This window comes from Leiobunum rupestre, chromosome 9, assembly GCF_980474605.1.
Source record: "Leiobunum rupestre chromosome 9, qqLeiRupe1.1.hap1, whole genome shotgun sequence".
In the NCBI taxonomy this organism is placed as follows: Eukaryota; Metazoa; Arthropoda; class Arachnida; order Opiliones; family Sclerosomatidae; genus Leiobunum; species Leiobunum rupestre.
Genome location: NC_143392.1, coordinates 43,647,524 through 43,675,522, shown reverse-complemented (window position 1 = coordinate 43,675,522; position 27,999 = coordinate 43,647,524). Strand labels below are relative to the sequence as shown.

Genomic DNA, 27,999 nt, shown 5'->3' with positions numbered 1-27,999 from the left:
ACCCCTCTTCACGCTCTTCATGACGGCGTAAAAATAATTATGGTATTTAAAAGGGAAGTAGCTTTAAATGATAGAATAAATGTGAAGCACGAAAAAACGCTGAGACGCCATATTTGCTACCCAAAAGGAATTAGAATAAATAGAATAATTTCGCTATAACGTTTAAACCAGTCCGTGCAAATTAACGAAACTACCACGAAATATACCCCTCTTCACGCTCTTCGTGACGGCGTAAAAATAATTCAGGTATTCGAATGGAAAGTATAGAAAACGTGATAGAATAAGTTTCAATAGCTAAATAACGCGTTGACGACCAAAAGCATACGGAAAACGCGTTAGAATAAATAGAATAATTTCGCTTTATTTTTAAAACCGTTCCGTGGACATTAAAATTTTTTACACTCTAGAATAAAAAAAATAGTTATTATTATAATTATTATTATTATTTTTATAGGTTCAAATAAAAATAAATAAGTCGAGATTCCCTTAAGTTGCTATTAGGTTTGAAAACATTATAATTGTCTAGATTCCCTTGCCTTAGAATACACTCTAAAATTAGTTTTAATTACCGCGATATAAACACAAAGATATGGCCTAGATTACAATAAACGACGAAATCGAATATAAATATTTTATTTACTTTTACTTAGCTTTATTTGAATTACACGTATTTAATCATTTTGAAAGTTGGTTTTAGTTTAATGATAATCATGGTTAAATGATTAATTTCGTAGCTAGCAGGCAAAAAGAATGAGCATTATCGCATTTAGAATAAATAGAATAAGTATCATCCTACCGGGCACACTCAGCATCTCCAGCATATCGGTTTTATTCTATTTATTCTATTCATTCTTTTTAGGCAGGCCCGACGCAAAAAAGGAAGAGTGTTTTTGGTATTTTTGCGAGTTTAATTTATTTTGAAATGTCTTTTTCGGCTAAAAATTGTAAATCGAATAAAAAGGTAACTACGCGTCAGTCTTTTTTTTTTTCAAGTTTCCAAGGGATAAAGACCGGTGAATACGCGTTTTAATTTACTAAGCCTATTCTAATACATTAACATTTCTTAAAACTTAACATTTTGCAGCTACCTGCAAAATGTTAACAGTGAAAAGCTCCAAAATAAAACTATAGATTACTTACACTTTAACCACGTATTTTGCGGTCTTCATTTCACTGACGATTGTTTTATGAATATCAAAACCTAAAACAGGCTTACACCATTAGCTAGACCTACTATTTTTTTTGGGAAATTCCAATGAAACCACGGTTTTCCCTAGGTAAACTGAAGGCAAAAACATATCCCGCCATGGTCTCTTACTGCCTAATGTTCATTTATAATTAATTCAAATAGTAGCAAATGAAAATGCACCTGAAGATCATGTTACAACTACAATCTGGTGTAAGGTAAACCCAGCACTAAAATGCCAAATTATGCCCTCAAAAATCAATTCAACGAAGAAAATGATAATTTCTATAAAATATTCACAATGATGAACACTAGCTTTAAATGAAATTTTTTTTACAGTGGATAAAGTCAATTCCTATGAATTTAAACCCAGAACTATCTATTCAATTCTATTCCATTTAAATATATTTGTACTGAACATAATTATAGCCATTCAACTAAACATTTTGACAATAATGAAAACGATAACATTGAAGGTTTCGTAGACTTCGGTCCATATGGAAGGTCAAAATAGTACGCAAATCAGGCCCTAGTATTCATGGTGAATGACATAAAACTGAAATTCAAACCACCAATTGGTTACTTCCTCACAAAAGATACTTGTCCCGAACAGACTTTGAAGATATTGCTTCATGATTGCGTAACTCACCTAAAACGTATTGGCCTTATTGTCAAAGCTGTAGTCTGTGACCAAGGAACAGGCAATCAAAATTTGTTCAAAAGTATGGGGATATCAGTGGAAAAGCCATTCATTGAAATTGATCCTCCACATCTCTTGAAAAGTGTGAGGAACAATTTCAAACGGTATCCCATAATAGTGGAAGGCAATCTAGTTTCTTGGGCAGTCCTAGAACATTTTTTCAAAATAGACTAAGAAATTGGTAAGTTTCAAAGCACACATAAGCTGAAACGTAAACATATCAAGTTACCAGCATTTTCTAACATGAAAGTCAGTTTAGCTGCCCAAATTTGCAGTCAAAGTGTTTCTAATTCAAATGGCCTGTTAACTGGGATTAGGAGAGTTAACAATTGAAAGCACATACACAGCAGAGTTCCTCTTACACATGAACGGCCTTTTTGATTGCTGCAATAGCAGGACATTAAACAATGAAACACACTGTAAGAGAGCAATGACTGATCAATACATCCACATACCAATGCTGAAAGAAAAATTGGAAAGGTTTAATATATGGTAGCTTCAGAACTGTAGGTATAAAACCTTACCTTGTATTGAAAGGTGGAAACTATCAATTCAGTCTTTGCTACTCCTATGGAATGATATAAAGGATAATTTTGGTTTTAAGTTCTTAGTAACTGGAAGAATTGGTCAAGATTTTTAGAAAACTACTTTGGTTCCATTCGCCAATAAGGAGACAATTGAGATCATCCAAATACTCAACAATACCAGGCAGCATACAGAGCTGCATCAGTCAATAGCCTCTTAAAACCATCAGATTCATATTGAATTTACAATTTGGATGACTTTATTTTAAACAGACCATGATGAAGATTTGTCCAATTATGATAACCATTGGGTTTTGCAAGGTAAAGGACAATTCACTGACGAGATTTAGAAATTTGCAAAGCCATTGAAAGTTCTTAATTATATTTCAGAATATTTAATTCACCGCTGCTATTCAAAACACCAATGTTCTACCATGGTTTTGGTATATTTAATTAAGACTTGGCCAGCCCATAAAATATTCCACTTTAGATTCCACGAATTTCTTTTGATATATTAAAAAAGTATAGTTGTTAATATTGAAATGAAATAGGGAGGGATTTTTCTTGTACTTACTTTTTATATTTCTTACGAAATCAACTGTTTTACTTAAATAGTTAAAATAATTCAACATCACAGCTGACTGAGCTGAATTCAACTTTAACCTACTGAGAGCAAAATTTATTTTTCTTTGATAAGCAATTTTACAGTGCTATCGTGTGTCCGAGAATTGCAAACACTGTCGTCTGCTTCTTCAACGCTCTCATGGGGAAAAAACGTACCACGAAATTTTAACATTACGGGGATAGGAAGAGGCGCCTCTCTGTAGCGAAGCGACTTTACACTCTCTGTCCGTTACTTCGTACCAAATTGTCATGAGAGTGAAAAGAAAAGAAGTAATAAACGTAAGAGTCAACATGGAAATGATAGGATACACATCAGTTTTCATTCATTCCCGAAAGAACAAGATTTAAAAAGGAAGTGGATAGAATCTATATTAGGTGAAACTGATTTCAGTGAACACATTCAATTTTAACAGTTCTTATTGATGTCTTTTGCAAACTTACTCATGTTACTAATAAAGATAAACTTTAAGATACCCTAGCAGATTATAAGTTTTGCTTTTAGTAGAGTTAACAAAATGTATACAGTTAGTTTTGCAAAATTTACCTGAAGACCGAGTATTAGCCACAGTGGTACAAATTATATTACCCCATTTTACCAAAGTGTTAGTTTGTAATTGTAAAGATTTTATCCTACCAAAATTACTACTAGAAAAATATTTATAATCACGCCAGAGACGCTACTGATACTTTACGAATTCGGAAACCTCTATATTACATTCCATTATCAAGGAAGGTACATAAAGTTTAAAATTTTTATGGGAAATAAACTGCTATTTTTCCATCTTATTTTAACAATCTTTTAATTACATTGTCATGATTGATGATTAATGAAATTAAAAACGACTTCATTATATTTGCATATTTAATAAAATATTTATGATATTTACAATGAAACTCCGACTAATCCCTGAAGATGTCATGCTTGGCACGACGAAACTAGTCGGACTTTCATTGTAAATATCATAAATATTTTATTAAATATGCAAATATAACGAAGTCGTTTTTAATTTCATTAATCATCAACTACGCATATTGAACTTGCAAACCTCCTAAACCCATTGTCATGATTATAAATCATTTAAAATTTAACAAATTTCTGATTAACTTACAAATTTTCTACTTTTATATATGGCCCCTTAGAAGTTATTAAAAACTTTATGAAAACCCCTTATCGTCACCTTAGGGCAAAATCCACGTAACTATATACTAAAATCTTAAAGAGATACGTGGATTTTACTCTCAGCCGACGTTATTAGGTCCAACTCGGCGCGCCATCTCTTGGGAATAAGAAGCAAAGAAACAAGACGTCGCGACGTTAAAAAGTACCCCCCTTCTAGGGAAGCGTGCACGGGCCTTTATAATCTTGGAGGAATAAAACAAGCATACTTGTTTTATTCCTCCAAGTTATAATAACGTAGGCAACGGGAACAGTCTTGGAAATAAGGAATTTTTTAAAACTAGTCCTTAGGATTAGTGAGCCTAGTGGAACAACAACTTAGGACTATAATTACTGCAATATCCATTTTTTTAAAAACATTATTTAACATTGTAAATATCGGTCTTCATTGAGTACTATCTCTTATGTTGTTTAACAGTGGAATGTTGAATTTAAGCAGAGTGCGAGACATTTATCTTGGCTAAGCTTCAAAGACAACAAGCATATTAGAAGGTAAAGTTTTGAAAAATAAGACAATTATCAGTATGATTGTTGCTGTTTAATGAAATGACTGTCGTCAATTCGTCATAAGTGTCATCAAAAGTGGATATAAAACAGAAAGTCTGGGAGGGCCCGGTAGCCCTGTTCTATCAAAAATGAGGTTCCCCTCTATTCCCTTTACTTTGTGCCTACCCCCTATGGCGGAGCATCACAATGGGCGCTTTACTCGCATGTACCTGCGTAATGCGGCTCATAAAATATAGTACTTGTAAGTCCACCCGTTATAGAGTCTTTGGGCTGATATTAGATATTAGTGTATGTTATCTGGCTACATGTGATCGACAAGGCTTAACGCAGTAATTTTCCAAGTTAAAAAAATGGGTCATGGAAAATCTCATGGATAGATTGCCTTATCACAAAGATGATTTTTTTACTCTGGATGAGTCTGGAATACGTATGAAAACGTTTACAGAAATCAAAACTAATGGAAGTTTAAAAGAGTTATTAGAAGACATGTGCACTCAGCATGAACAAGAATGTATTGAAGTTACTAAAAATATTTGAGCATAGCATTAACCCCTGGTACCATCCTCGCAGCTTTCGTAGAGAAAGTTCGTCTGCATTTAAGGCTCACTTCAATACATTCTTGGCATGAAATGCTAATTTCTCAATTCTCTGAAGAGAGAGGTGGTAACAGCGCCTTTTTGTATGCCCATGCTTTCTTCAGTGCCAATCCCATGATTTTGTCTTTTTTCATAGCTATTCTAAATATTTCTTCCAAATCTTTCTGGCCATTTTTGTTAATTTCTGACACCACTTCAACCATTTTTTTTTCTTGCTCCTTACTCAATTGTAAACTTGTTTCTATTAATGTTTTTTCTAATTGCTTAATTCTTCTCTTTAATGCATATCGTTTACGTTTGCTATACTCAACTCTCTTTTTTATGGTTTTTGGTGTCAGAACACTTATCCTACAGTGGGAATTTACTGATCTCCTTTTAAATATTCGCCGAGGTGTAACTTCGTTTTTCTTTTTCTTGCAATCATTCATGTGCCTGGAAATTTTAAACCAATAAATGAAAATAAATAAATAAATATGAATAATATAAATTTTTTATAGTGCTAAGGTTTCAGCCCCTTTAAGAAAACATCCCCCCCCCCCCATGCAGTTTCATAACTATAAATTTTGATATTATTTTTAAATAATTTTTTTATTTACTGGATCTGAATTTTGAGATTTTAGGAGAGCGAAATAGTATGATAAATCAGTGATAAGAAAGCTTCATTTCAAAAATAATATTTATAAATATATAATTTGATAATTTCCACTAGGGCTCTTTATCCTATATTTTATTGACTTAAAATAATTACTAATAAAGTTTTAGAAAGACCCCACACCAGAAGAAAATAGGGGAAGTACGTATCTGTAGCTTTGAGCCATAGAAGTCGTCGTGTGACCCACGAAAATGCCTTTTTACGCATAATAAACCAAACTGAAAAAGTAGTTCCACTTTTGTTTTGATTCAACTCGGCTATAAACGACGAAAGCAAATACGCCTTAGCTCAATTAGCAGAGAATGAGAAGGACATTATGTTACAATTGTTCTATTTAAGAAAAATTGATTTTTTAAACGATGTATTCATCCGCGATTTCCCGCCAAACCGTTTTGGCGCGAAAATTCGTGAAAAGTGACGCCTTTCCAAAGCTGACTAGAAGCGTACTTCCCCCTATTTTCTTCTGCCCACACCTATACCAAATATGTAAATTTTTAAAATTCTATCATATATGTATTAAATATTACCACTTGAGAACTCGACATTTTCCACATTGATAAAGTTTGTTTTGAATCATTTTCTTGCTAGCATTTGCAGGTGGAACAAACCATCCTAAGCAATCTGCTGCTTGATATCGCTTGAATGGATATATAAATTTCTCCAAGTGTTTGGTATTTTCCATACCACTACAATCATCCTACAATACAAAATAATCTTGGGTTAATTACAATACTGACTTCACATTTTTGATATTTACTAACATTAGAAATTCCTGGACAAAACACATGGTTATCATTTAATAGATACAATGCATCAGAAACGGTTTCCAAATCCAGGTTTCCATTTTCAAAATCAAAATAGTTTTGTAGTTTAGCAACTTGGAACAATGTTAATACGGTTAAAATCCCTTCTGAAGAAAACAGCAGTTTAAGGGGGGTATCCCGGTACGACGACACTGCTACATTTCCATTTATCTTTGATACTTCCAGCGTATCCAATATTCCATGGTAATTATTAATATATTTAATGTGGACACCAGCTACAAATGTAATTATTTTATTATAGGATCATTTAAAGGCTGGGTTCAGTAACACTCAATTTCTTACTGTACGATTTCACGCTTCTGTTTTACATCATGTGACATTGTAGTATGGAAAAGGAGCTGTAGATGACACAGCAGGTGATATTTTATAATATGCGTAAAAAGTGTTCAGTAAAATTGTGCAGCACGTTTGAGTGTTACTGCGAGTAGCCAGAAGTCTATTAAAAAATCTTACGTTGATTAAAATTTTCAATGTAAAATTTTACTGCTGACAGAGCTACTAGAGTTTTATCTCCAGTTTCTGTTAATGGAGCGTGAATGGAACAATCCAAAGCTGGTTTCTTTGTTGGTGTAAAATCATCCGTACTAGTCTCCTTATCAGCATTATTCAGCTTACGTTTACAATTAACACGAGTAGGATTGTTGGTTGAAAAACTATTAATTTCATTCCATTTTTCTTTCGGTACAATTGAACCAAATATTTCGGTTTGTGATACCACACTGTAAACACCAACTATTGTTTGTACATCTTTATGAACATAATGAACTTGACTTTTACTTAGGCCTTGGTCTACATTTGCATTATCTTTAGATACTTCTCTGTCAGTTTGTACACTAATTGAATACAAGTCTTTTATGAAGAAATTACATTGACTGTATTGATTTTTTGGTTTTAAAGCCAATTCTTCTGGTGTAAATTTTTTACGGGGCATCTTTTAAATAAATTTCAGAACTTCTTGGACCTAATCGCTAATGAGTAAACCACGTGATCGCGAGTTTCGAGATTTCCCCGCTAGGTACTCTAGCATCGCAAAACTATACTATTTTCTCTGACCATGACGTCATGTGACATTGGAAAAACCCCAGCAAGTCGTTCATGATTGGCTAATTTGTCGTATAGGGCATAAAGCTAATCATTTTTGAAGGAAACCAATGGCAAAGGGAAGAAACCCCTTTCCTCCCAGACTTTCTGTTTTATAACCACTTTTGGTGTCATTCGTTAGTGTAATATATTTTTTCTGGGATATAATAAGGTTTTGGTTTATCCAAGTTTCTACAAACATAATAATAAATATAATATTACTTACTTTAAATGTGAAATAACCTTTAAATACAAAGGTTAATACTAAGGACCTTCAGTCACTGCTTCTCCCAAAACTGCCATTGACATTGCCTGCTATTTTAAAAGTTAGGCCTATGTCAGGCCTAGGCTTAAATATTTTCAAAGCGAACCTAAACGAAATATTATTTATCTTCCTCACAATGACATTTAAATTTTCCTTATAATAAGTAAATATGAAAACAAAACTAAAAGTTCAAAAAATCTTAACACTTTTATTAAATAAAAATTAAAAAACGTTGAAGTGGTTCATGTGAAAAACTCCAGCAAAAACCTATGGGAATTCTGCGAGCTTGGATCGGATCATGGACTAATTATAGTACTTCGTACGAAGTACTATAATTAGTCCATGATCGGATGGATCCTGTAAAAATCGTCTGAGCTTCTACTATTTTTAACCGCCATGTCTTGGAGGAATAAAACAAGTATACTGGTTTTATTCCTCCAAGGCCATGTTATGGCTTGGAATAGAGAAGGTGACTGGAGGGGAAATTCCCATATCTGTAGCATTGAGTCTCTTCCCCCATCAATTCGGCCTAAGCCCTCCCAGCATGCACTGCGTTTTTGGTAGGGGCCTACGTTTTACCTTAGTCTAGCGACGAAAAAGAGAGTTATTTCCAAGGGTGTTGTGAATATTTGATCTTGATTTTATAGAACCAACTTTATATTAGATAATTGAACAAAATTTATCATTTTTTTTTTAAATAATTTTGGAAAATGTGATATATGTGTGATCATGTTGGTATCCAAAAAAAATTAAACAAAAACAATCCATTATAAAAAGAACTAAAACAATCGGAAATAAAAAATTCATTCTAAACAACTCCATCTTCAAAACTAAAGCATCGCGAATATTTACAATTTTATTTCAATAAAAACCCGAATGAGGGCGACACTAAGGCGCCGCTACCGCGGAGCAAAGGATTCTGGGTAACGTTGAGCTTATAGACTTCCCACCCTCATTTCCCCTCCAGTCAACTTCTCTTCTCCAAGGTTATGGCGCTAGCGGCTTGCCGTAGTCAATGAATGGCCGCTGATTGGCTGAAGCTTAAGCAAAGACTATATAATCATTAGTCGTTGCTACAAAATGACTTGGCGTCAGGTTCTCCCGTAGACGGGAGCATTCTAGGCAAGGTGACTGGAGAATTAACTATGCATTCTAGGTAGGAGTATAAGATCTCTATGTGCGCGGTAATTTTGAAAATTTGGCTTAAAATGCGTTTTGTCAATTACAATATCTTGAAATCTAGGAAATATAAAAATAAATGGATGTGAAATTAGGAATCAGCGATTTAAAATTAGTATGAAAGGTGGTGAAACTCAAAATCTCAAAATTGGTCGATAATGCGTTTCTGAAATGTAGGGCAGGGCATATAGAATATTATATAGATATATACATTTTAGTTTTTTTCATTTAGTTTTTTTACCAGCCACAAAACTTATAAAGGCGGGTCTTGAACGCTGAGGCTGAGTATTTAACCTTCACAATTGTCGGGAGCTGATTTCAATCATTTACAACCCGTTGAGTTAAAAACACACGGCATTGTGCGCTATTACAGCGCTTTTTGACAATTGTGGGGGCTTTGCGCCCAGACCATTTGACCTAACAAAACTCGTTATATTGGACATTGTAGAGACCATGAATAATTTTGAACGTCTCAATGAGGTCATTTCTTGCACGCCTGTCCTTAAGGGACAATAAATTTAAGCGTTTAATGCGCTTTTCGTAACAAAGAGTACGCATACCATTAACCAATTTCGTTGATTTTTTTGTACTCTATCGATATGCTCAATATCTTTAACTAGATGGGGCGACTAAATACTCGATCAGTATTCGAGATGAGGGCGAATATATACATTGTACAATATTGTAAACGACTTAACACTGAAATGCGAAAAGGAATGGCGTAGTAAATAAAGAGCGGGCATACCACGAGCAGCGGCTATGAGTAGCTCCAAATATACGGCCACTGAGCATAACGGACTTCAGTTCAAGCCTCAATCAGCCTACCACCCAAACGGTACCCAAAACAGGGGTTTTTATCATAGAAATCTCATAGGTAAGTAGAATGCTGCCGCCTACGGCCGACCTTGTTGCCAGTTCGTTTTGAACCTTTAGCCAATGAGAGGCCGTAGAGTGGTTCCGCCTAGGAGGATAATAATCCTTCTTGGTTCCGCTACTATCGCGGGAGCTAGGTGACGTCATTCTCTCTGGTGACATTAAATTCTTGGCAGAACCACTCTTTGAGCTCTGATTGGCTGAGATCTGGCTATCGTCTGCCACGGCGTTTGGTCCATTTGCCAGCTACACGGCAGCCAAGGTTCTTACAAGCAGCAGCATTCTAGCAAAGATAATTTAAACTCGTACCCTAGATTCGAATACTGAGAGCTTTCCCATTGACGGTTTTGTTACGAAGCGTTTACCCTTTTCCGGCACGGGACCTCAGAAAAATCGGGGTCCACCAGTTGGGAGAGTTTCGTTTGGCCGACCACAAAATATACGTTACGCCGACTGTCCATTTGACCAAAGATAATTTAAACTCGTACCCTAGATTCGAAATCACTCTCTCGCGCGTTGCCGATAGCGTTTACCCACTTCCCGCCGGAACTCAGAAAAAATTCGCTCCATGGTTTGCGCCTTACCGCAACCACGGCCAACTTCGATCACGCGCTACCGCGCTATATCGCGGCAGCCCGTGATCGAAGTTGGCCGTGCCACAACCGATGGAGCCCGATTTTTCTGATGTCACGTGCCGGAAAAGGGTAAACGCTTCGTAACAAAACCGTCAATAGGAAAGCTCTCAGTATTCGAATCTAGGGTACGAGTTTAAATTATCTTTGATTTGACCGACTGCTCATTTTTCCGACTACTCATTTGGCCGACTGCTCGTTTGGCCGACTACTCATTTGGCATTTGGACGATACTAGGTGCGTTTGGCTAGGTGCTGTCCTCTATGTCGCGTTTTAGAAGGCCCAGCTTGGTTTAAAGAACGGGGCTGGGGGGGGGGGCACCGGTCCGGCCACCCAGCGCTCGAGCGAAGTGAGTGCGCGGCCCCGTCAGGCGCCAATACTTAGAATTAATTGCCTGTTCTATAAGTCAACCTAACACTAAAGATATAGAGAAGGAAAGGCTATAGTATAAGAGTCGTTGAAATGAGCAGTCGTTCAAAAGAGCAGTCGTTCAAAAGAGCTGTCGTTCAAAAGAGCAGTCTTTCAAAAGAGCAGTCGTTCAAAAGAGCAGTCGGTCAAATGAGCAGTCGGTCAAATGAGCAGTCAGTCAAGCAGTCGGTCAAATTGGCTGCTCATTTGGCTGACCAGAATTCCGGTTAAAAGAGTAGTCAGCCATATGGTCTGCTCATTTGGCCGACCAAATGGGCATTCGGACAAATGAGCTGTCGGCCAAATGGGCATTCGGACAAATGCACCTCACCCCACCAGTTGTGGTAAGGCGCAAACCATGGAGCGAATTTTTGCTGAGTTCCAGCGGGAAGTGGGTAAACGCTATCGGCAACGCGCGAAGGAGTGATTTCGAATCTAGGGTACGAGTTTAAATTATCTTTGATTCTAGTTACCTATGATATTTCTATGGTTTTTATCCCCACAATGCAGTACCATTGACTAATAGAGTTTTCCATCGGTTAGTTTATAGAAAGGCTTATAAATATTTATGTACTTTATTATCCGTAATTTCTATTACATTCTAATTTTTACGTTAAGGTAGGTTAATCCTACGTTTGGAAACTTGTAGGGTTAAGTCTACGTAAAATAAAGCTACCCCTACACTTCGCAGTTAATATTGTGTTGTATGCATTAATGAAAAATATTCCAATTTTAATAAAAATATTAACCTTTATAGAAGGTATGAACTTAAAATTTCAGACATTTTTACTTTAAAATGCACTTTACATAAGGTACAAATATAAACTTTTAACCATTAGAAAAATACTGTTGTGGCACAAGATTCTTTCTTACACAACAAAAATAATCTAAGTTCTTTGGCAGTTTTTTTTACAAGAAAAATAGTCTGTTGGACAATTCTTTTGCGGGGGCCGCGTGAATAGAGTTTCCTGTTAGGTATGCTAACTTGTGTGCATACTAAAAAAAGTAAAAAAAAAAACAAAAATTGATATCAGTACTGAATTGTCATATCAGAAATGATATTGGAATCAGTTAAATATGTGTTTCAATAAAATACCAGACGTCACAAGCTATTGTGATTGAAGATAGTGAGCACGTGCTGGAGTTAACCAAGATTTTGAAATTTTATACTCTTTTTATTTTATGGAAACACCTATTACTGTGTCAGCCTAAAACTACACAGGGATGCCACAAAAATTTGTTAAATTTCCTAACATTTCCTTGACCAATTTTATAAACTTTCCCTGACCTTTTTAATAATAAAATTTGTCATTTTAAAACTTTACTTTATTAGATTTTAAATCTTTTTACTTCTGCTTTAATTTTAATTTAGGTGACTTTTCTAAAATTTCCCGCCTTTTTTCAAATTCTTAAAGTTTTCCGTTTTCCATGACCTGTGACAGCCCTGCTATATAAAAACTTTAGAATGTAGCATAACTATTTACCTGGCATGGGGCTGGGACTCTAACAGTTCCAGGCCAGTTGTAATACAGGTGCGTCAGCTTGTAGGAAAGTTTTTGTATATGATCCGGCTTCAACTGAGATTGATTGTACACAACTACATAGTGGGTGGGGGAAACGGTACCTGCAGTATTTTGGGTATACATTATTTCAAATACTGAGTCATTAAACAACCCCCAAAGGTGAATTATTTAAATACATATATATGGCTAATAGGAATAATACAAACTATTCTCAAATATCATTATACCACGATTGATCATATTAGAAAACATCATACCTTGTCTGACATGTTGACTAACCAAGTAGAAATCATACCAACTACGCTTGGTAACAGTGTGATCCAAAATAGTGCCTGGAGGAGGATTCTGTAGCGTACCTTTATCATCTCCCTACAAACAATAAAAATTAGAATAACTTAAGCCATATCATTGAAAATTGTAACATACAAGATCCAAAAATAAACGAGTGTTTATCCTCTTCTGAACAATTATTACAATCAAAGAAGCGTCGTAGCCCCCGTTAAAATGAGCAAAAGCCTTTTTCAATTGGTCAATTTCATGATCTCTGACATACTTTATTTGACCATCTCCAACACCATCTCTGAAAATCACTATCTTGTCAGGAAGAAAATGGTTGATCTATTTTTTTTTTAATTGGACATGATTAGACAATGTAGTTTGATCATGATACATAAATTTAAGAAATATACTTCATCAAATTTCCTTAAAGCTGTTAAAAAGGCTATCCTTAAACAATCCACCAATTCTTGACCAACATCCTGGAAAGCTGCAGTGTTATGCCAACGAGTGTAAGAGTTGTTTAAGCTGGAGACAAACCCAACTACTGACTTTCCCTTTCTAGAAGGGTCATGATAAACATCAATACCACAAATCATAGTCTTTTTCTGAATATAAATAGAAATATTTAACAATAATAACTAAAGATCAAGATAAATTACAAAATACCAATGGAATGCTAAGTCCCCATAATTCACCACCAAGTTTGCAATTAATCTGCAACGCAATCTTTTGCGACACACTCCTAAGTTTCTGCGGTTGCGAGATAGTTCTGGCATTAACAACTTGAGAGGCAATAGGCATTTCAACACAACAAAGTTTTTTGACCGCATTGTAGCGATCATCTCGAGGTGTTGGCATAATAAAAACCAATATTTGGACTTCAATGTTTATTTCATCTTTTGCCGCTTTCAGGAAGGTGTCAGTTCTGTCATTCATTAATTCTACCATTTTGGGACGCCCAACTTTCACACCCATTTGGGGGAAAACTTTCATCATCATCTGGTGAAAATCCTGCGCCTTCCCATTGTCCCTCTTGGTGAAAAATATCACCCAGTTGTTCAAAGGTACCTAGAAAAAGGTGTAATTTTTAACAAGGGCATATTCCCGTTTTGAGAGTGAAAACCAAACTAGATTCTTACAGCATTAAGAACATGCTCACGGCCCATTTCTCTTCCCCAGTCAGCTTCTTTGTTAGTTTTGAAAGTTATTCCACGTCCAACAGTGATTGTCTCAGGATTGAATATTCTACCATCAACTTTCATAGGCGTTTCTAGCAACTCCACACCCCATTTACTTAATTCTTGCTTCGCTTCAGGCGTGTTATTGACATTATCAATGTATTTTTGAAGGCATAGTTGACGCTGATTTGGGGACACACGAGTGTGGACAGCAATGTCTTTCATCACAGTAAAGTTTGATCTCATATCATCAGTTAAACCAGTCATATAGCATAGCTCAGGAATGAGACAGATTAGTTTGTCTTCAACCTTCCAAAACAAATAAAAAGAAACTTGAGTTTTAAAAGTTCGAAATTAAAATTATTAAACTTACAGGTTTAGATGCATCTTTATCCTTGCCTCTGGGCTTGTCCCGATGCAGGAGCAAAGGTTGTTGCAAGTCACGGACAGTGATATCATAATTTCGCCTAATTTTAGTTAAATTCATATTTAAGAGCCTAAAACCAATTTTTAAATATAATTTACTTGTAGTAATCCACATAAGAGATTTCCTCTCCCGTATGGAACTTGAATGTGTCAGTTGGGTTCATGTTCCATGCTACATCATCGATGCGATACGATTTGTTATTGTATCTGGTTAAAATTATGGTACCAATAACAATCTTCTGAAATTCCTCTTTAAAAGTAGCTTTACGGACATTGTAACAATCAATCCTACCAAAAAATATAAATAAATCATTACTAATTACAATTGGTATTAAAACAGTGTTCTTACAGGATATCTTGGGCAGTTACTGTTCGTAATACACGGAAAGAGGCATCACAGTTCAGCATAACACCATCGTCAAATTCAGCAACTGCAGTTGTATAGCCTGGCCACACTTCCAGTCTAAAATACAAAATATACAATCAGCAAATGACCCAAAATTATTTGCCGAATGGAGTAGTCTCCTAGTAGACTCCAAATAGTTTACTAATCCGTATTTTCTTTGTAGCGGTTTCTTTTTAAAAATTTGGTTTGTGTATTTAAAGAACATGTAACACTATCTTAACTTGGTAAATTTTGAAAATGTTAAGGACCTCCGACTGAAAGAGTCTAATAAAATATTGAAAGTTAAATTAATGAAAATTATAACAAAGATGAGGGACGAGTTACTCCTAGAGTGAGTCACTAGTTGAAAAATTTACTTATGTTGAGGAATTGCGATTCCACCACGATGATCAAAGTAGTTTCGGCCCACCAGAGTCATTTGGAGTTTGTTCATGACTTTCTTAAGAAGGATATTGTAGTGATGATATAAATCGTTGCTGGAAGCTTTGCCCACAAACTTTACGTGTATCATAACAAAACTACCATCAGTTGGTAGTTTACTCTCAATTTCAGTCATCTGATGAAAAAATTCATTAAAATAAAGCTTACAAAAAATGGTTTCATATTCGTAAAAACCTACAGCGTTTGGTAATTTTATGGGAAGACACAGTTTAGCTCCATCAAAGTTTTTGGTTTTACCAATTACTTCAATCACAGGGTCAGATTTCATAATTTTAAATCTCATTGACAAAGAATCCACCGGTGGGTTGAAACTGACATGATATTCAAAAACACCAAAGTTTTGCTGTACTTTAAGTCTGACATAATTAACTTCCAGGTTACAGCTACATACATTAACAGTAAAATGTTAAAATAAAATAAAAATAGAAATTACTAAAAATATCATACAGGGTGCCTTCAGTCCCTCTGACTTTCTCTATTCTTAGTTCTTCCAATTGTTTTAAGGGTGGAGATTGTGAAACAGAAGAGCTAAACCATATTATAAACTATTACATCGTATTCATTTAAGAAGAAATATATACACCAGCGCTTACATTGGAGAAGCAACTGGAGTTTGGGGTTGAGATAAGGCTCGAAGCATAGCACCACGACCAGCATCAACCTTTTTCTGAATACCACGAGCAATAGCTAAAAAAAAAATGTATTTAACAAAAAATTAGTCCTCACAAGTATTTTGCAACGCTCACATACTCCATTTCATTTGAGTATTCTAATCTTTCCTAAATGATGTTCGTAAGAGTCAGTTAGCCATTTCCCTTTCCTATTGCATACAAAGGTTACCTATTCCCATTTATGTTTTTATTTACCAGTGTACTATGTATCACGTGAATATGAACAAGCAGGGTCAAGAGAGATTAAATAAAGAGTGTGAAAAATCAAATAGAGAGAGTGAAAAATCATGGTGAAAATAGAGTAGATCTTTCCATTTTGCACCTTGGGAACAAATCTAGCAATACTGACAAAGATCAAGCAAGACCCTAAGGCCTTAGCAGTAATAATTGGACGCATTTAGAGTACATGAAGCACGAATGCTAATTTATCTAATGAAATCGGGTCTAAGACACACTATGGCACTGGTGCGGGGATGTATTGCCTTACTAATAATTTCGGCTTTTATGAAAGCCTAGGGATACACACTAGTGTATTTCAGGCTGAAATTTTTGCCATTTGCTCCTGTGTTGCTCACTGTTTACATCAGGGGTATCATGGGAAGGTTATCCAGATTTATTCAGATAGCCAGGCTGCTCTTAGAGCTCTCAGCCAGTATAGTATTCTTTCTAAACTGGTTTTTAGCTGCTTAGATCTCCTCTGCACTCTTGGGTTGCACAATAAAGTTCAACTTTGTTGGGTACCTGGGCATAAGGGGCATCTTGGGAACGAAAGGGCCGACGCCTTGGCCAAGGAAGGTGCGAGGGCTGGGTTCATTGGTCCAGAACCTGCTCTCCCCATCTCCAGAGGGCTTGTACGCGGCTTAATCTCCAAGTTTATGTCGGATCGTCAACTCAGACAATGGTCTGAAATTGAGGGTCAAAGGCAGGCCAAAGAGTTTACTCTTGGCCCTTCTAGGGAGAGAGCTAGAGAATTACTCTCGCTCTCTAGGTCCAGTATTAGGATTGTTACTGGCCTACTTACAGGCCACTGCCATCTTAACAGACATTTAACGCTTATTGGGGTCAGTGATGACCCGATTTGCAGATCTTGTCTAGCTGAGGAGGAAACTGCCTCACATGTCCTCTGTAGCTGCGATTACTATGCAGCCCAGAGGTTTGAGCATATGGGTATGCATCGGTTGGAGACGTATGACGTCTCTAATATCACGGCCGGGCAGATTTTAAGCTTTATGTCGGCAATAGGACTTATTTAAGTCACCCAGTTTGGGGATGCACAATGGACCTTAGATCGAAGTGTTTGGCTTGCCACCCCACTCAATAATAATAATAATAATCTAATGAAATCTCACTCAAAGCCTGAATATTAGGCATTTGCGAGCCTTGATTTTTGGGTTTCGAGTTGAGCTTAGAGTATTAAAAATTTAACTTTTCATGTATCAAGCCCAGCTTTACAATTTTATTGAGCTTTCAAGCTTCTAGGCTTCATCAGAACTTGAATCACTTGTTGCACTTTAAGAACTTTCTTTCGATGATAACAAATTATTTAAACTGGAATCTTCATTTTCATCACTTGGTTCTAGTATTTTTTCTTGAAAAGAATAGCTTATACGTTTATTTGATGCCATTTTAAAATCAGAATTAGCCTAAACAAATAACTGGGGAATAAAAGCACTTTTGATTTTGGTTTTGTTTTTTCATTTAAGATCACAAACCAATCAAATACAACTAGTCGTTTTACATCAGCCAATAAGGCAGGGTCAAGGGGTTTTTTAATTTATCATTTTCCCGCCATTTTTTAATACTCAGGAGCAGTGCGTTGGAAAGAAACTTGGTTTCCAGTATTCGAAAGTTAAGCCTGGGACTCGATTTAAGGCTGGAACCATTTTCGAGCTTTTTTACTAAGGGGTTATCGAGCTCCGACCCGAGTACACGGCTCTAAGCTCAATCGCGTACTTGACCCAAATTGAGTACTCGCACATGCCTACTGAATAATTTACCTGCTTGGAGAATTGCACCACGGCCAGCCAAATAAGGCCCAGCTGAGGCGGAGGAGGAGGCTGAGGCTGAGGCTGAGGATCCATATCCAGATCTAGAGGGTAACCCTAAAAGGAAAGCAGCTCGACCTTTTGGTATAGCTCCACTGCTATCACTATCCGAAGCAGTTGTCTGTTCTGTGGCCTAAAGATCATGGATATCTTATTTAACACAAAAATAATGTGGAATTGGAATAAATTTGGATCTCAACTTACTGATGAAGCTGTAGGTGGTGGTGTGGTTTGAGGAGTTTCTGGTTCAGTGCTCGAAGGTGGAGCAATTCCAGGTCTTCGAGTTTTTTCTAGAGCAGCTAAAAGAAGGGCTCCTCTCCCAGCTCGACCTTTACTAAGTGATGGCGGTTCATCAGACATTATATCATTCAATCCAAAACGCAATCAGTAAAACTATAAAAGGAAGAGATCTCAGTTTAAGTCCACCAGTGTTCGTATCACTTGTTGTAGTTCCAGCTGTAAGCCTGATGCCTGTTGTTAATAAGTTCTTGTTCTTTTATCGCACTGCAGCCTTGTATGCTCAAATTAAGTCTTTCTGTACAACTTTATTTATCATTTTATCTTATGCACGATAATCCCCTTTCTTTTCCAACCCCAATTTTGTCCCAAGGAGCTGTATGGATAAAATATCTTAGCTGATCAACTTACATGAAAACAAAGGGTTCACCATGTGGGTCAACCAAGGGTCAAATTAGGTCGGCGGACCTTTAAAGGGTGGACCCCTTGGCCTTTCCCCAATTAAAGAAAACTCATACCTCGCGAAATGTTAATAAAAACGAAAATAATTATAAAAAAAAGGTTTATAAATGTAAACACAAACCTGATAATCAATAACCCTGAATTTAATTCGTTAAACAAAGACGAAAAGAGAATAAACTTCAGCGAACGAACAGTATAGTCTCATCGCCAATTTGACTGAAAGTAATGAAATATGAAAGCGCGGCACGACTGCATTTGAAGGGTCAAGACACGTGTGTTTTGAAAACAGAGTTGCCAGCAATCTCCAATCAGAGCGCAAGTTGCAACCGCAGGGCCGCCTTCAGTGCTTCCACTTGTAGGGAATTTCTCCCTTTGTAGGGAATTTTCAACTTTAAAAATTAAAAAAGGGATTTTTATTTGAAAGAAAGGGAAAAAAAAAGGGAATTTCCCATTTTCCTGGAAAACAATGTAAGTTACCACTATTATGAGTAGAATATAGTTCATTGAAAATAAATAAAGTCTAGTCTTTTCTCCAACTTTAATGCTTTTCTGACTAGTAAGGGAATCAGCTGCACAGCTCCTAAAGTTACTAAACACGTTGTGATTAATTAACCTACACCTGAATCATGTCCGTCACACAAGGGCGTATTTATTGGGGGGTTTGGGGGTTCAACCCCCCCCCCCCGAAATACTGATGACTGGGGGGGTGTCTAATAAAAATCAGTGAAACCTCCGTCAGCACCCCCCCTTGATTTTTTCCCTCAAACTCCCCCCCCCCTAAAATAAAATCCGGGATACTTTTTGGACTCTTGTTGCTAAAATAGACGCTTTGAAATATTCATCAGTAATTCTGTATTGTATCGTGTTCTTTTCGGTTTCATCCATGGTTTCATTTTAGTTTTTCGGAATTCGGACGTAAACTTACAAATTGTTATCTTTAACATTTATAGTTTTAAAAGTCATAGTTTTGTGTAATATTAAAAATAACTCAAAGAGACACGATACTTCATGACTAAAAAATTTCGAAAGTTCGGTGGCAAAAAAAAAGAAAATTGAGCATGCTTTTCCTTCCCCCCAACCCCTCACTCGGCCTTGGCAGAGGCGGGCAGAGTTAACCGTAAATTTCGCACTTTACTGACTTTACACACATTTTGCCACCGAACTTTGGAGCCCCTTTAAAAGAAATTTAAGAATTATTTTGGGGAGCTTTCGGGTCGCAGGCCCTTTTCAAGCCACGTGGTCTATAATAATAAAATAAATTTATTTGAAAATATTTCTTGACTTAAATATTAGGTGAAAATATTATATTTAACTCATATTATGTTAGAAATCAATAGGGAAATTTTGAGGGAATTTCTAACATTAAAAAGGAAATATTTTGGGTTACCTAATATTGAAAAAGGGAATTTAAATTTCCCAGAGTGGAAGCACTGGCCGCCTTATCCATAAGGCAGACATTAGGGCCTACGATTCCATATAATAGCAAGGATTCTTTAAAGAATCCTTGATAATAGGGCCTACGAAGGTCCGAAAAGTCGGTAAATGAGAGATTTTTGCCAAGGCCTACGGAAAGGTTACAACGTTTAAGGCGGAAACTATAAAGTAAATTTGGTCTTAAGTTCTTAACCAACTTGTTAAAATGGGGACACAAAATCACGTGACTACCATATTACAGCCAACTTCGATTCGGTTGGCCGTGAGACGGTGAAGAAAAATTATTCCTTCCAGCATGCTTCCAGATACTGCACAGATAATTAACTTACACCTTTCTATTACAAAATGTTTTAATTAATAATAATAACAAAGATAATTTAAACTCGTACCCTAGATTCGAAATCACTCTCTCGCGCGTTGCCGCTAGCGTTTACCCACTACCCACGGGAACTCAGAAAAAATTAGCTCCATGGTTTGCGCCTTACCGCAACAGATGGAGCCCCATTTTTCTGAGGTCACGTGCCGGAAAAGGGTAAACGCTTCGTAACAAAACTGTCAATGGGAAAGCTCTCAGTATTCGAATCTAGGTTACGAGTTTAAATTATCTTTGATAATAATTAGATAATTTAGATGAATTGATCAAAATTTAAACCGCCATTAGCAAAAGAAAATTAATAATAGTTCGTATTTCTTAGGATAGATGGCGCTGCAGTTCTCCGCAAAGTCATATGTTTACCTTCTTTTCAGTCCTCGACTTTATAAAAACCTGAACCGACTTAATTTTTGATCGTCGTCGTCGGGGTCTCCGTACGGACATTAACCTATTGTTGTTTTTGTAATTAAACGCTTAAAAATTAACCTACTGTGACGGTGGATGAATACTCTGATAGTGATAGAAGCTTGTACTGAGAGGAAGGATGGGAAAATCGAATTAATGCGCAATGTAACTTCAATTAAAGTTCAAATAGAGTGCCGCAAGACTGGAATTAAAGGGGTTCCAAAGTTCAGTGGCAAAATGTGTGTAAAGTCAGTAAAGTGCGAAATTTACGGTTGACTCTGCCCGCCTCTGCCAAGGCCGAATGAGGGGTTGGGGGAATGAAAAGCATGCTTAATTTTATTTTATTTTTTTGCCACCGAACTTTGGAGCCCCTTTAATGCTTTTAAAAGGAAACTCGATATTACACCAAAACATTGCAAACCGACTCCAGTGCGTCATAACAAAGTTGTTAATATAAATTCAGCTACGTTTGCCGAATTTGTTTTTATGTTGCTCTTAGGTCACAATGTCATAGTTTTGACACGCGTGGTTTGCTCGTGCACGTGAAAAACCGAAGGTAAAGTTGTGACGTAGTCAAGATTTATTAATAGGCCCGTATAAAATACAACTCTTTTGCAACAGAGCGGCTCAGTACCATATGTGGGCGCACGGTCAAAAAAAAACAAACACTAAATTTTTAGTCGGAACTAAAAATTACAGAAATTTAAAATTTAGAATTAAAAAACTGAAGAAAAAAACAATTATAGTAATGGTAACAGTTCATATTAACAATTTAGCCTACGCCATTCAGCTTTGTATGTCTTCCAATAGACTAGGATTTGTTTCACCATGTTAAAATGCTCGTACTTTATCGTGAAACCTAAAAATATGCACGAGATCTATTTCCTGGTTCTCATTCATTCTACATTCAAACAAGAAGGCCACGTTAATTTATAAAAACACCAATTGACCGATTTCAAAATTACGTTTTAGCGCGTGAAAGTACCGTTATATTGTGAGGTATAGCAGGCTTATTTACCCGCTTTTATACCCTAACATGGCGTCGTATTTTCATGCGCAAAATGAATTTTAAGATCCACCAATTAATGCGATTGCGAAGGAGAGCGGCGACCGCGTTATTAATCAAGGAAAGCGCTAAATTGTAATACGCATTTCTGGTACAACGTTCAGACTATGATCGCGATCGTACCTAAATATTCCATAGAACCGTATTTGTAGCAAATTGCCGGGCCCTAATTTTCGTAATTGACTTTATTATCGTAAATACAATACAAACGGATATATTAGCCAAACTCATTTTTGTACGCCTATTTCCCCCCATAAAGGGGAGCACGAAATAGAAACGGTTTTGCGTAACTTGATTTCTTCAACGATAAACAAAATGAGCTATAACTCTCCAAATAAACTTTTTCGTAAAAAAAGTCCGTGACCAGTTACCCCACAACTTACAAGCAGTGGCGTAGGAACGGGCGGTACAAAGAACCCTCCTTGAAATTGGAAAGGGGCGCCTAATTGTTTAAGAAGGGTCGAGCTTGTCGCCAGTTCGTTTGGAACCTTCAGCCAAGGAAGATCTTCCTTGCTTCAGCCCATGAGGCCGTAGAGTGGTTCCGCTACTCTCGCGGGAGTCAATAGTTCTTTTTATAAAGTAACGTGGCATTTTTGTTTCAATGTTGCCAATACGTCACAGTCTCTTACTTCTACACGGCCAACTTTGATCACGCGCTGTTCGCGCTACAGCGGCCAACACATTCGTCGAAATTCCGCGTGCAAGGATTTTCCCCCTATAAACTGTACTATAACGTGTAGGAGTTCAGCGCCACGCTCGATTGTTATATTGACTTCAATGTATAAACTATTCTAAAAATAATAATCCGCTAGGGGCGGTCACGTCATACACATATTTTGCTCATAGGTTAACACAGAAACGTCAACGAATGAGATGGCCGCTGTACCGCGAGAGATCAAAGTTGGCCGTGCTTCTACATGTCTACGAGGGCGCGCTACAGTCGCGAGGAATATAGGTTTTTCTTGTGACGTCGTAGCAGGCCCTAAACGGGTTAGAGTGTGCAATAACTGGTGGCTTTACCGGGGAGTCGGGGTCCGGCTCTTGTAACCCATAAGGGCGGTGGCGCACTGGGAGATGTTAGCTCTGATCAAATGGTCCTATCTCCACCTCCTCAGGTTTGGGCTGGATACTGAGCTTCGGTTCAGCCTAACGGAGAGGGTCCAGGCACACTGGCCGCCTCAGCGGATTGGGTAGCCTGCTGTGGGGCAGCGAGCCTCCATATGCGGGCACGGCGGTCCTGTTTCCCGGCCTTTTGGGGCCCACCGGGATCTCCTGTGCCAGCTGTGCTGGGTTACTTGGGCTGCTGTGTGCTCGTCGTTCCCCTTTAGGAGCTCTCTCCAAAGGGTTTGACTCCTTACCTCTGTAGGTAGGGTGTCGGCTGGAGTTGCTATAGCATCCACTCTTAATCCCACTGCTGTGTGCGAGGTGGGGATTGGTCCACCCATTGCTGCACCTTCTGCTTTGTTGAGTGGCTTGCGTAGTAGGGTTCTGCTACCCTTGCTGGATTTGTCACCTGTCCGGGCTTGGGGACGCTGGCGTAGGGCACTATGATGATAGGCCTCCGGTGGTATGGTCTTTGTTACTAGGTACACCGGGCTATAAATTCTGACACAATCTGACGTAGTAGCAACATTTGAACAAATTGGGCAAGACCACTTTTTATTTTATAAAATCAACTATTGCAGATGTTTCAATCGACAGCCAAGTTCGGAAAATTCCCGTAGGATTTCGCTGGGTTTTTTTTCGATTTTGAGATCGCAACAGCTTGCGGGTAATAACTTAAATATAATCGTAAAAGTATTAAATTTAATATTTGTTTTCTTAAATATATTTGTAATAAGGAATCTGTAAACCTATTTGGAAGAAGATAGCTCCGTTTCATTTGCAGGTGCGCTTCATAAACATTAAGGTTAAACATCTAAATTTCCCGCCGTTTATTAGCCGAGGCCTAATGTTTATTACCTGAAAATTACATATTTTCGCGACCGGAATATCGACGCTTTTTACAAGACGGAATTAAACACCACGAAGGCATTTTTGTAAATAAAATATTAAAAATAATTAAAAAAGTTATGTCTGCAGAAAACTTGTCTTTCGCCGAGAGCGCCGTATTTGAAGAATTATGATCAAATTCGGTTTTGGCACGGCCAACTTTGAACTCTCGTGCTACAGGCTACAGCGGCCATCTCATTCGTTGACGTTTCTGTGTTAACCTATGAGCAAAAGATGTGTATGACGTGAGTGCCCCTAGCGGATTATTATTTTTAGAATAGTTTTTACATTGAAGCCATTATAAAAACCGAGCGTGGCGCTGAACTACTACACGTTATAGTACAGTTTATAGGGGGAAAATCCTTGCTCAATGTGTTGGCCGCTGTAGCGCGAATAGCGCGTGATCAAAGTTGGCCGTGGTTTTGGTAACGTAATGAAAAATAAGGAGCTAGGTGACGTCATTATCTCTGGTGACATTAAACTCTTGGCAGAACCACTCTTTGAGCTCTGATTGGCTGAGATCTGGCTATCGTCTGCCACGGCGTTTTGTCCATCTGCCAGTTACACGGCAGCATTCTAGTTACCTACGAGATTTCTATGGCTGTACCACCCCCCCCCCCCCCCTTAATCTAAAACGTTCCTACAACTTGGTCCTACATGCCTGCTTACAAGTTAGCAAAGTTGCCAGATGGGCGATTTCCCGCCAAAATTGGGCTCCTTTTCGAAGGTAGTTCCGGGGAAAAAATCGTTGGACGGAATTCCGGTTTTTGGGCGGGTTTCAAAAGAGGAAAGCTGATATTTTTTGAAATTTGATTTTTCGTCAATGTTTTACGATTACTACTTTTTACATCAAACCCCGTGACTGATCATCGATATTTTAATTTTTAAAACTTATTAAAAATTGTTTCCTTTAAATTTTATTCATTTATATTTAATAAAAAACATTTCCATCTTTTCTTTTGTTCCCTTTAATAATTTGTTTGATTGATAACTAACTTGAACTAAGTGATTTTGTTTCTTTAAATTGAGAGTTGATGATCAATAGTAGGTCTTATGGTGGAGAAATGCGGGTAATTAAAAAATAAATAAAAATTGACATAGGCTTTCAAACGATTTCTGCCTATTTTTCGGCTTAGAGAGACCTAGGAAAGGGCACAGTGACTCGCCCTTTTTATTGTTATTAGAGTAAAACTATCTTGTTGGCATGAATTTAAGAACTGAAGGGCCATAATGCTATTTTGCCTTAGGCGGGAATTGGGCGGTTTCGTAAAATCTCGGATTTTGGTTTGGACGGAAATTGGGCTGGTTTTTCACATACTTTGGGCGAGATTCTTAAACGTTTTCTGGCAACTCTGCAAGTTAGTAACATTTAGTGTTGTAAGTCGGAGAATGGCCGGGAGTAGTGGCTCACTCCTGTAATCCCAGGCGTCCGAGAGGCAGAGTTTGTGGATGGCCGTGTGAGGACGACCACCAATCCCCCAACGGGTGGTCGGCATAGTTCCGCCACGGGTGTCCCCACCCCTGTCCCCAAGTATCCCCCCGTTGGCGTGGCCGTTACACATATCTCGCCCTGATTAATCAGATGGCGTCTTCACCGGGCTCGCGGTCTTCTCAGACTCAAATCAGCCCTTCCTTCTTTGAATAAAAAAAAAAGTCGGAGAATGACCGAGGAAAATTTTTAATTCCATGATTAGTCTAATATTGTTTGCATATTTACATAAAGCGGCATTTTCGAATCTTTAAGTAAAACTAAACCTCTATACTAGCTTTAAACTGATTAACAACGTAACACTATTAATGTTTTGTAGTATGTTTATTATTATTCGACATTTTATATCGATAAAAAGTAAAAAAATTAAAAACCCTTAAATAGTCATTTAAAATTCGGAAATCCCCCCCCCCCCCCCACCGTATTAGTAGTAGCAACAGTAAAATTACTTATTATCAAACGCTTAACTATATTTAATTTCCAAACCTGATCCATTTACACCCAATTATTAACTACCTTATATCAGAACTGTATGGCTTCTGAACTCAAGCTTTCTCCTAAATGATTTTGTATTAAATTTGAGCTTAACAACAAGCTTGAGCTTCTATGATAAATAAATCAGATTAAATTGGTTAATCTTTTATTAAAGTAGGCGAGATACAAAGCAGTCTCTCTAGACATAATGAAGCTACAACATCAGGGTCATATTGCATTATATGTAAACCTTTACTAGAGATTACCAAAAGTTCGTTAACTCCATCCCCGATAAAATCCATACAAGACAATGCTAACAGAGGATGGGAGAAGGACCTATTCCAAACAATATTGTAGGATTGGATACATTCGTCCCATTTGAAAACCAATAACTGCTGACCATAAGTGCCCAGAATAATTTCATTAATTCCATCCATATCCAAATCGGCTATACAGGCTGATGTTGGGCAGTCATAGCTGTCACTGTCACGCAACACCACCATATTTTTGTTAATAAGATGCAATATATCCCTGTAAACGATGGCTTTTTCTAGAGTACTAACTACAAGCAAATGCAGCGATTCTTCCGGAACTTTACTAGTTATTTTGTCCTTATTAGTGTCTTTTAGAAAGTCTGGTGTATGTGGTGACACTTTTTCATAAAATAATTTTACTGAAGCTATTGGGCTATCTAATTGAATATCCCACATATTTTTAATGCAGATTTCGTTCTTAACACTTACTACCGTCACTCTAACTAACCCATTTTCACAGCCCAAAGCCGTTATTCTCTTTGAGGACTTGTATATTATGTCAAAGCAATAAACAATACTAGGAAGATCGTTAAATTCTGGAAAGAATGTACTAGTCTGTTGTTCACTGAAGTTCAAATTCACAGGATCTTCCCTATACAGATGCACATTGCAATCACTACCGCTCAAAAGCCAAACCATTTCTTTCCCAGTAGGGGTTTTCAGTTCCGTGTGAGTTAATTTATAAGGAACAAAATCCAAGTGTAACGTTAAGCATCCTTGCGCTTTCTCAAAATCATTGTCTTCACTGTCAGGTTCCCAATCAGAATATATATTTAAGTATTGATTGCTTCCATTATCACTGTTTTTTATCAATGTGATTCCTACAAATGAATCACGTTCACAATTATATTTGTTGAAGGCATCCACTGAAACAATTTCCGCACTACCAGGAATGTAGGTGAATTGAACTTCCCGAGCAGATGGTATTAGAAAATTATCATTGTTCCTCGTATATTCAACACAAAACACCCTTCGTTTAAGGGAAGCTATCAAAACTTTACTTTGATTTTTAGGCGTGCATAAAGAAGCTAACCCATAAATATTACTTTGAGCCGGTATGCTAAAAAAATGGGCTTCTTTCAAACACGAAATAATATCCATCCTAAATTCCTAAAATGTTTATGGACAAAGGCTTAACTGAAATCCAATAAAATCATTAAAATGACTATGAATGACTTACATTTGTATTTAAACAGAAATAAGGTTGATACTTCTATAGATAACGAGTGATAAAACTGATACTCATTTCATTTGTTCACTCAGAGTTCTTTTTTTTTCTTTAAAACTAACCATGGGAAAATATAGCCTTGAGATGATTACACGACACGAATACTTAGGCTACGTTAGCGTTGAGCTTACTGTACGCTTTTTTTAACTTCCGGTTTCTACGTCATGTTGCTCAACGAAGTCAGCGGTCGGAGGAGCAGGTTTTTCCGTTGCTCATCGGTGTCGTGACGTCATTCGACAAAGTTAAAGGAGGGGTAGCAGATGATATTTTGTTCGTTAAGTCAGCGAACTATAAATCGTACAACAACTTTTAAATTTTTGTGACGTAGC

At 37.1% G+C, this 27,999-nt stretch overlaps 3 protein-coding genes and 1 long non-coding RNA gene across 19 annotated transcripts; all 4 read right to left on the bottom strand.

The window, feature by feature from the left end:
* Positions 1–617: 617 nt before the first annotated feature.
* Positions 618–3,583, bottom strand: LOC149928497 (uncharacterized). Of its 15 annotated transcripts, none has more exons than XR_016474008.1 (7): positions 2,985–3,583; positions 2,535–2,913; positions 2,406–2,454; positions 2,230–2,270; positions 2,116–2,172; positions 1,836–2,056; positions 618–1,742 (listed from the first exon to the last, which is right to left on the bottom strand). It is a non-coding gene; the product is annotated as an uncharacterized LOC149928497 (long non-coding RNA). The 15 variants fall into 15 exon arrangements; XR_016474007.1 differs by having other exon boundaries at positions 1,836–2,033; XR_016474009.1 differs by having other exon boundaries at positions 2,116–2,193; positions 2,249–2,270.
* A 1,144-nt stretch (positions 3,584–4,727) lies between these two features.
* On the bottom strand, positions 4,728–7,994 carry LOC149928496 (uncharacterized). Its single transcript, XM_090159116.1, has 4 exons — positions 7,244–7,994; positions 6,728–7,005; positions 6,494–6,663; positions 4,728–5,746 (listed from the first exon to the last, which is right to left on the bottom strand). The coding sequence occupies exons 1-4, from the start codon at positions 7,719–7,721 to the stop codon at positions 5,359–5,361; spliced, it is 1,314 nt and encodes a 437-aa protein (XP_090015242.1). The 5' UTR covers positions 7,722–7,994; the 3' UTR covers positions 4,728–5,358.
* A 3,976-nt stretch (positions 7,995–11,970) lies between these two features.
* LOC149928494 (piwi-like protein Ago3) lies at positions 11,971–27,709 on the bottom strand. Of its 2 annotated transcripts, none has more exons than XM_090158171.1 (17): positions 27,623–27,709; positions 18,401–18,589; positions 18,149–18,329; positions 16,074–16,167; positions 15,928–16,008; positions 15,659–15,863; positions 15,396–15,595; positions 14,983–15,096; positions 14,733–14,921; positions 14,581–14,674; positions 14,169–14,516; positions 13,696–14,097; positions 13,440–13,634; positions 13,177–13,368; positions 13,008–13,119; positions 12,712–12,851; positions 11,971–12,223 (listed from the first exon to the last, which is right to left on the bottom strand). In XM_090158171.1, exons 2-17 carry the CDS (start codon positions 18,554–18,556, stop codon positions 12,137–12,139), a joined length of 2,790 nt encoding a protein of 929 aa, XP_090014297.1. In that variant the 5' UTR covers positions 18,557–18,589; positions 27,623–27,709; the 3' UTR covers positions 11,971–12,136. The 2 variants fall into 2 exon arrangements, with proteins under 2 accessions (XP_090014297.1, XP_090014296.1); XM_090158170.1 differs by lacking the exon at positions 27,623–27,709 and adding an exon at positions 19,017–19,139.
* LOC149928495 (KICSTOR complex protein kaptin-like) lies at positions 26,278–27,644 on the bottom strand. The gene is made up of 2 exons (XM_090158172.1): positions 27,623–27,644; positions 26,278–27,544 (listed from the first exon to the last, which is right to left on the bottom strand). Coding segments are annotated over exons 1-2 (1,260 nt in total). The 5' UTR covers positions 27,625–27,644; the 3' UTR covers positions 26,278–26,286.
* Positions 27,710–27,999: the final 290 nt, after the last annotated feature.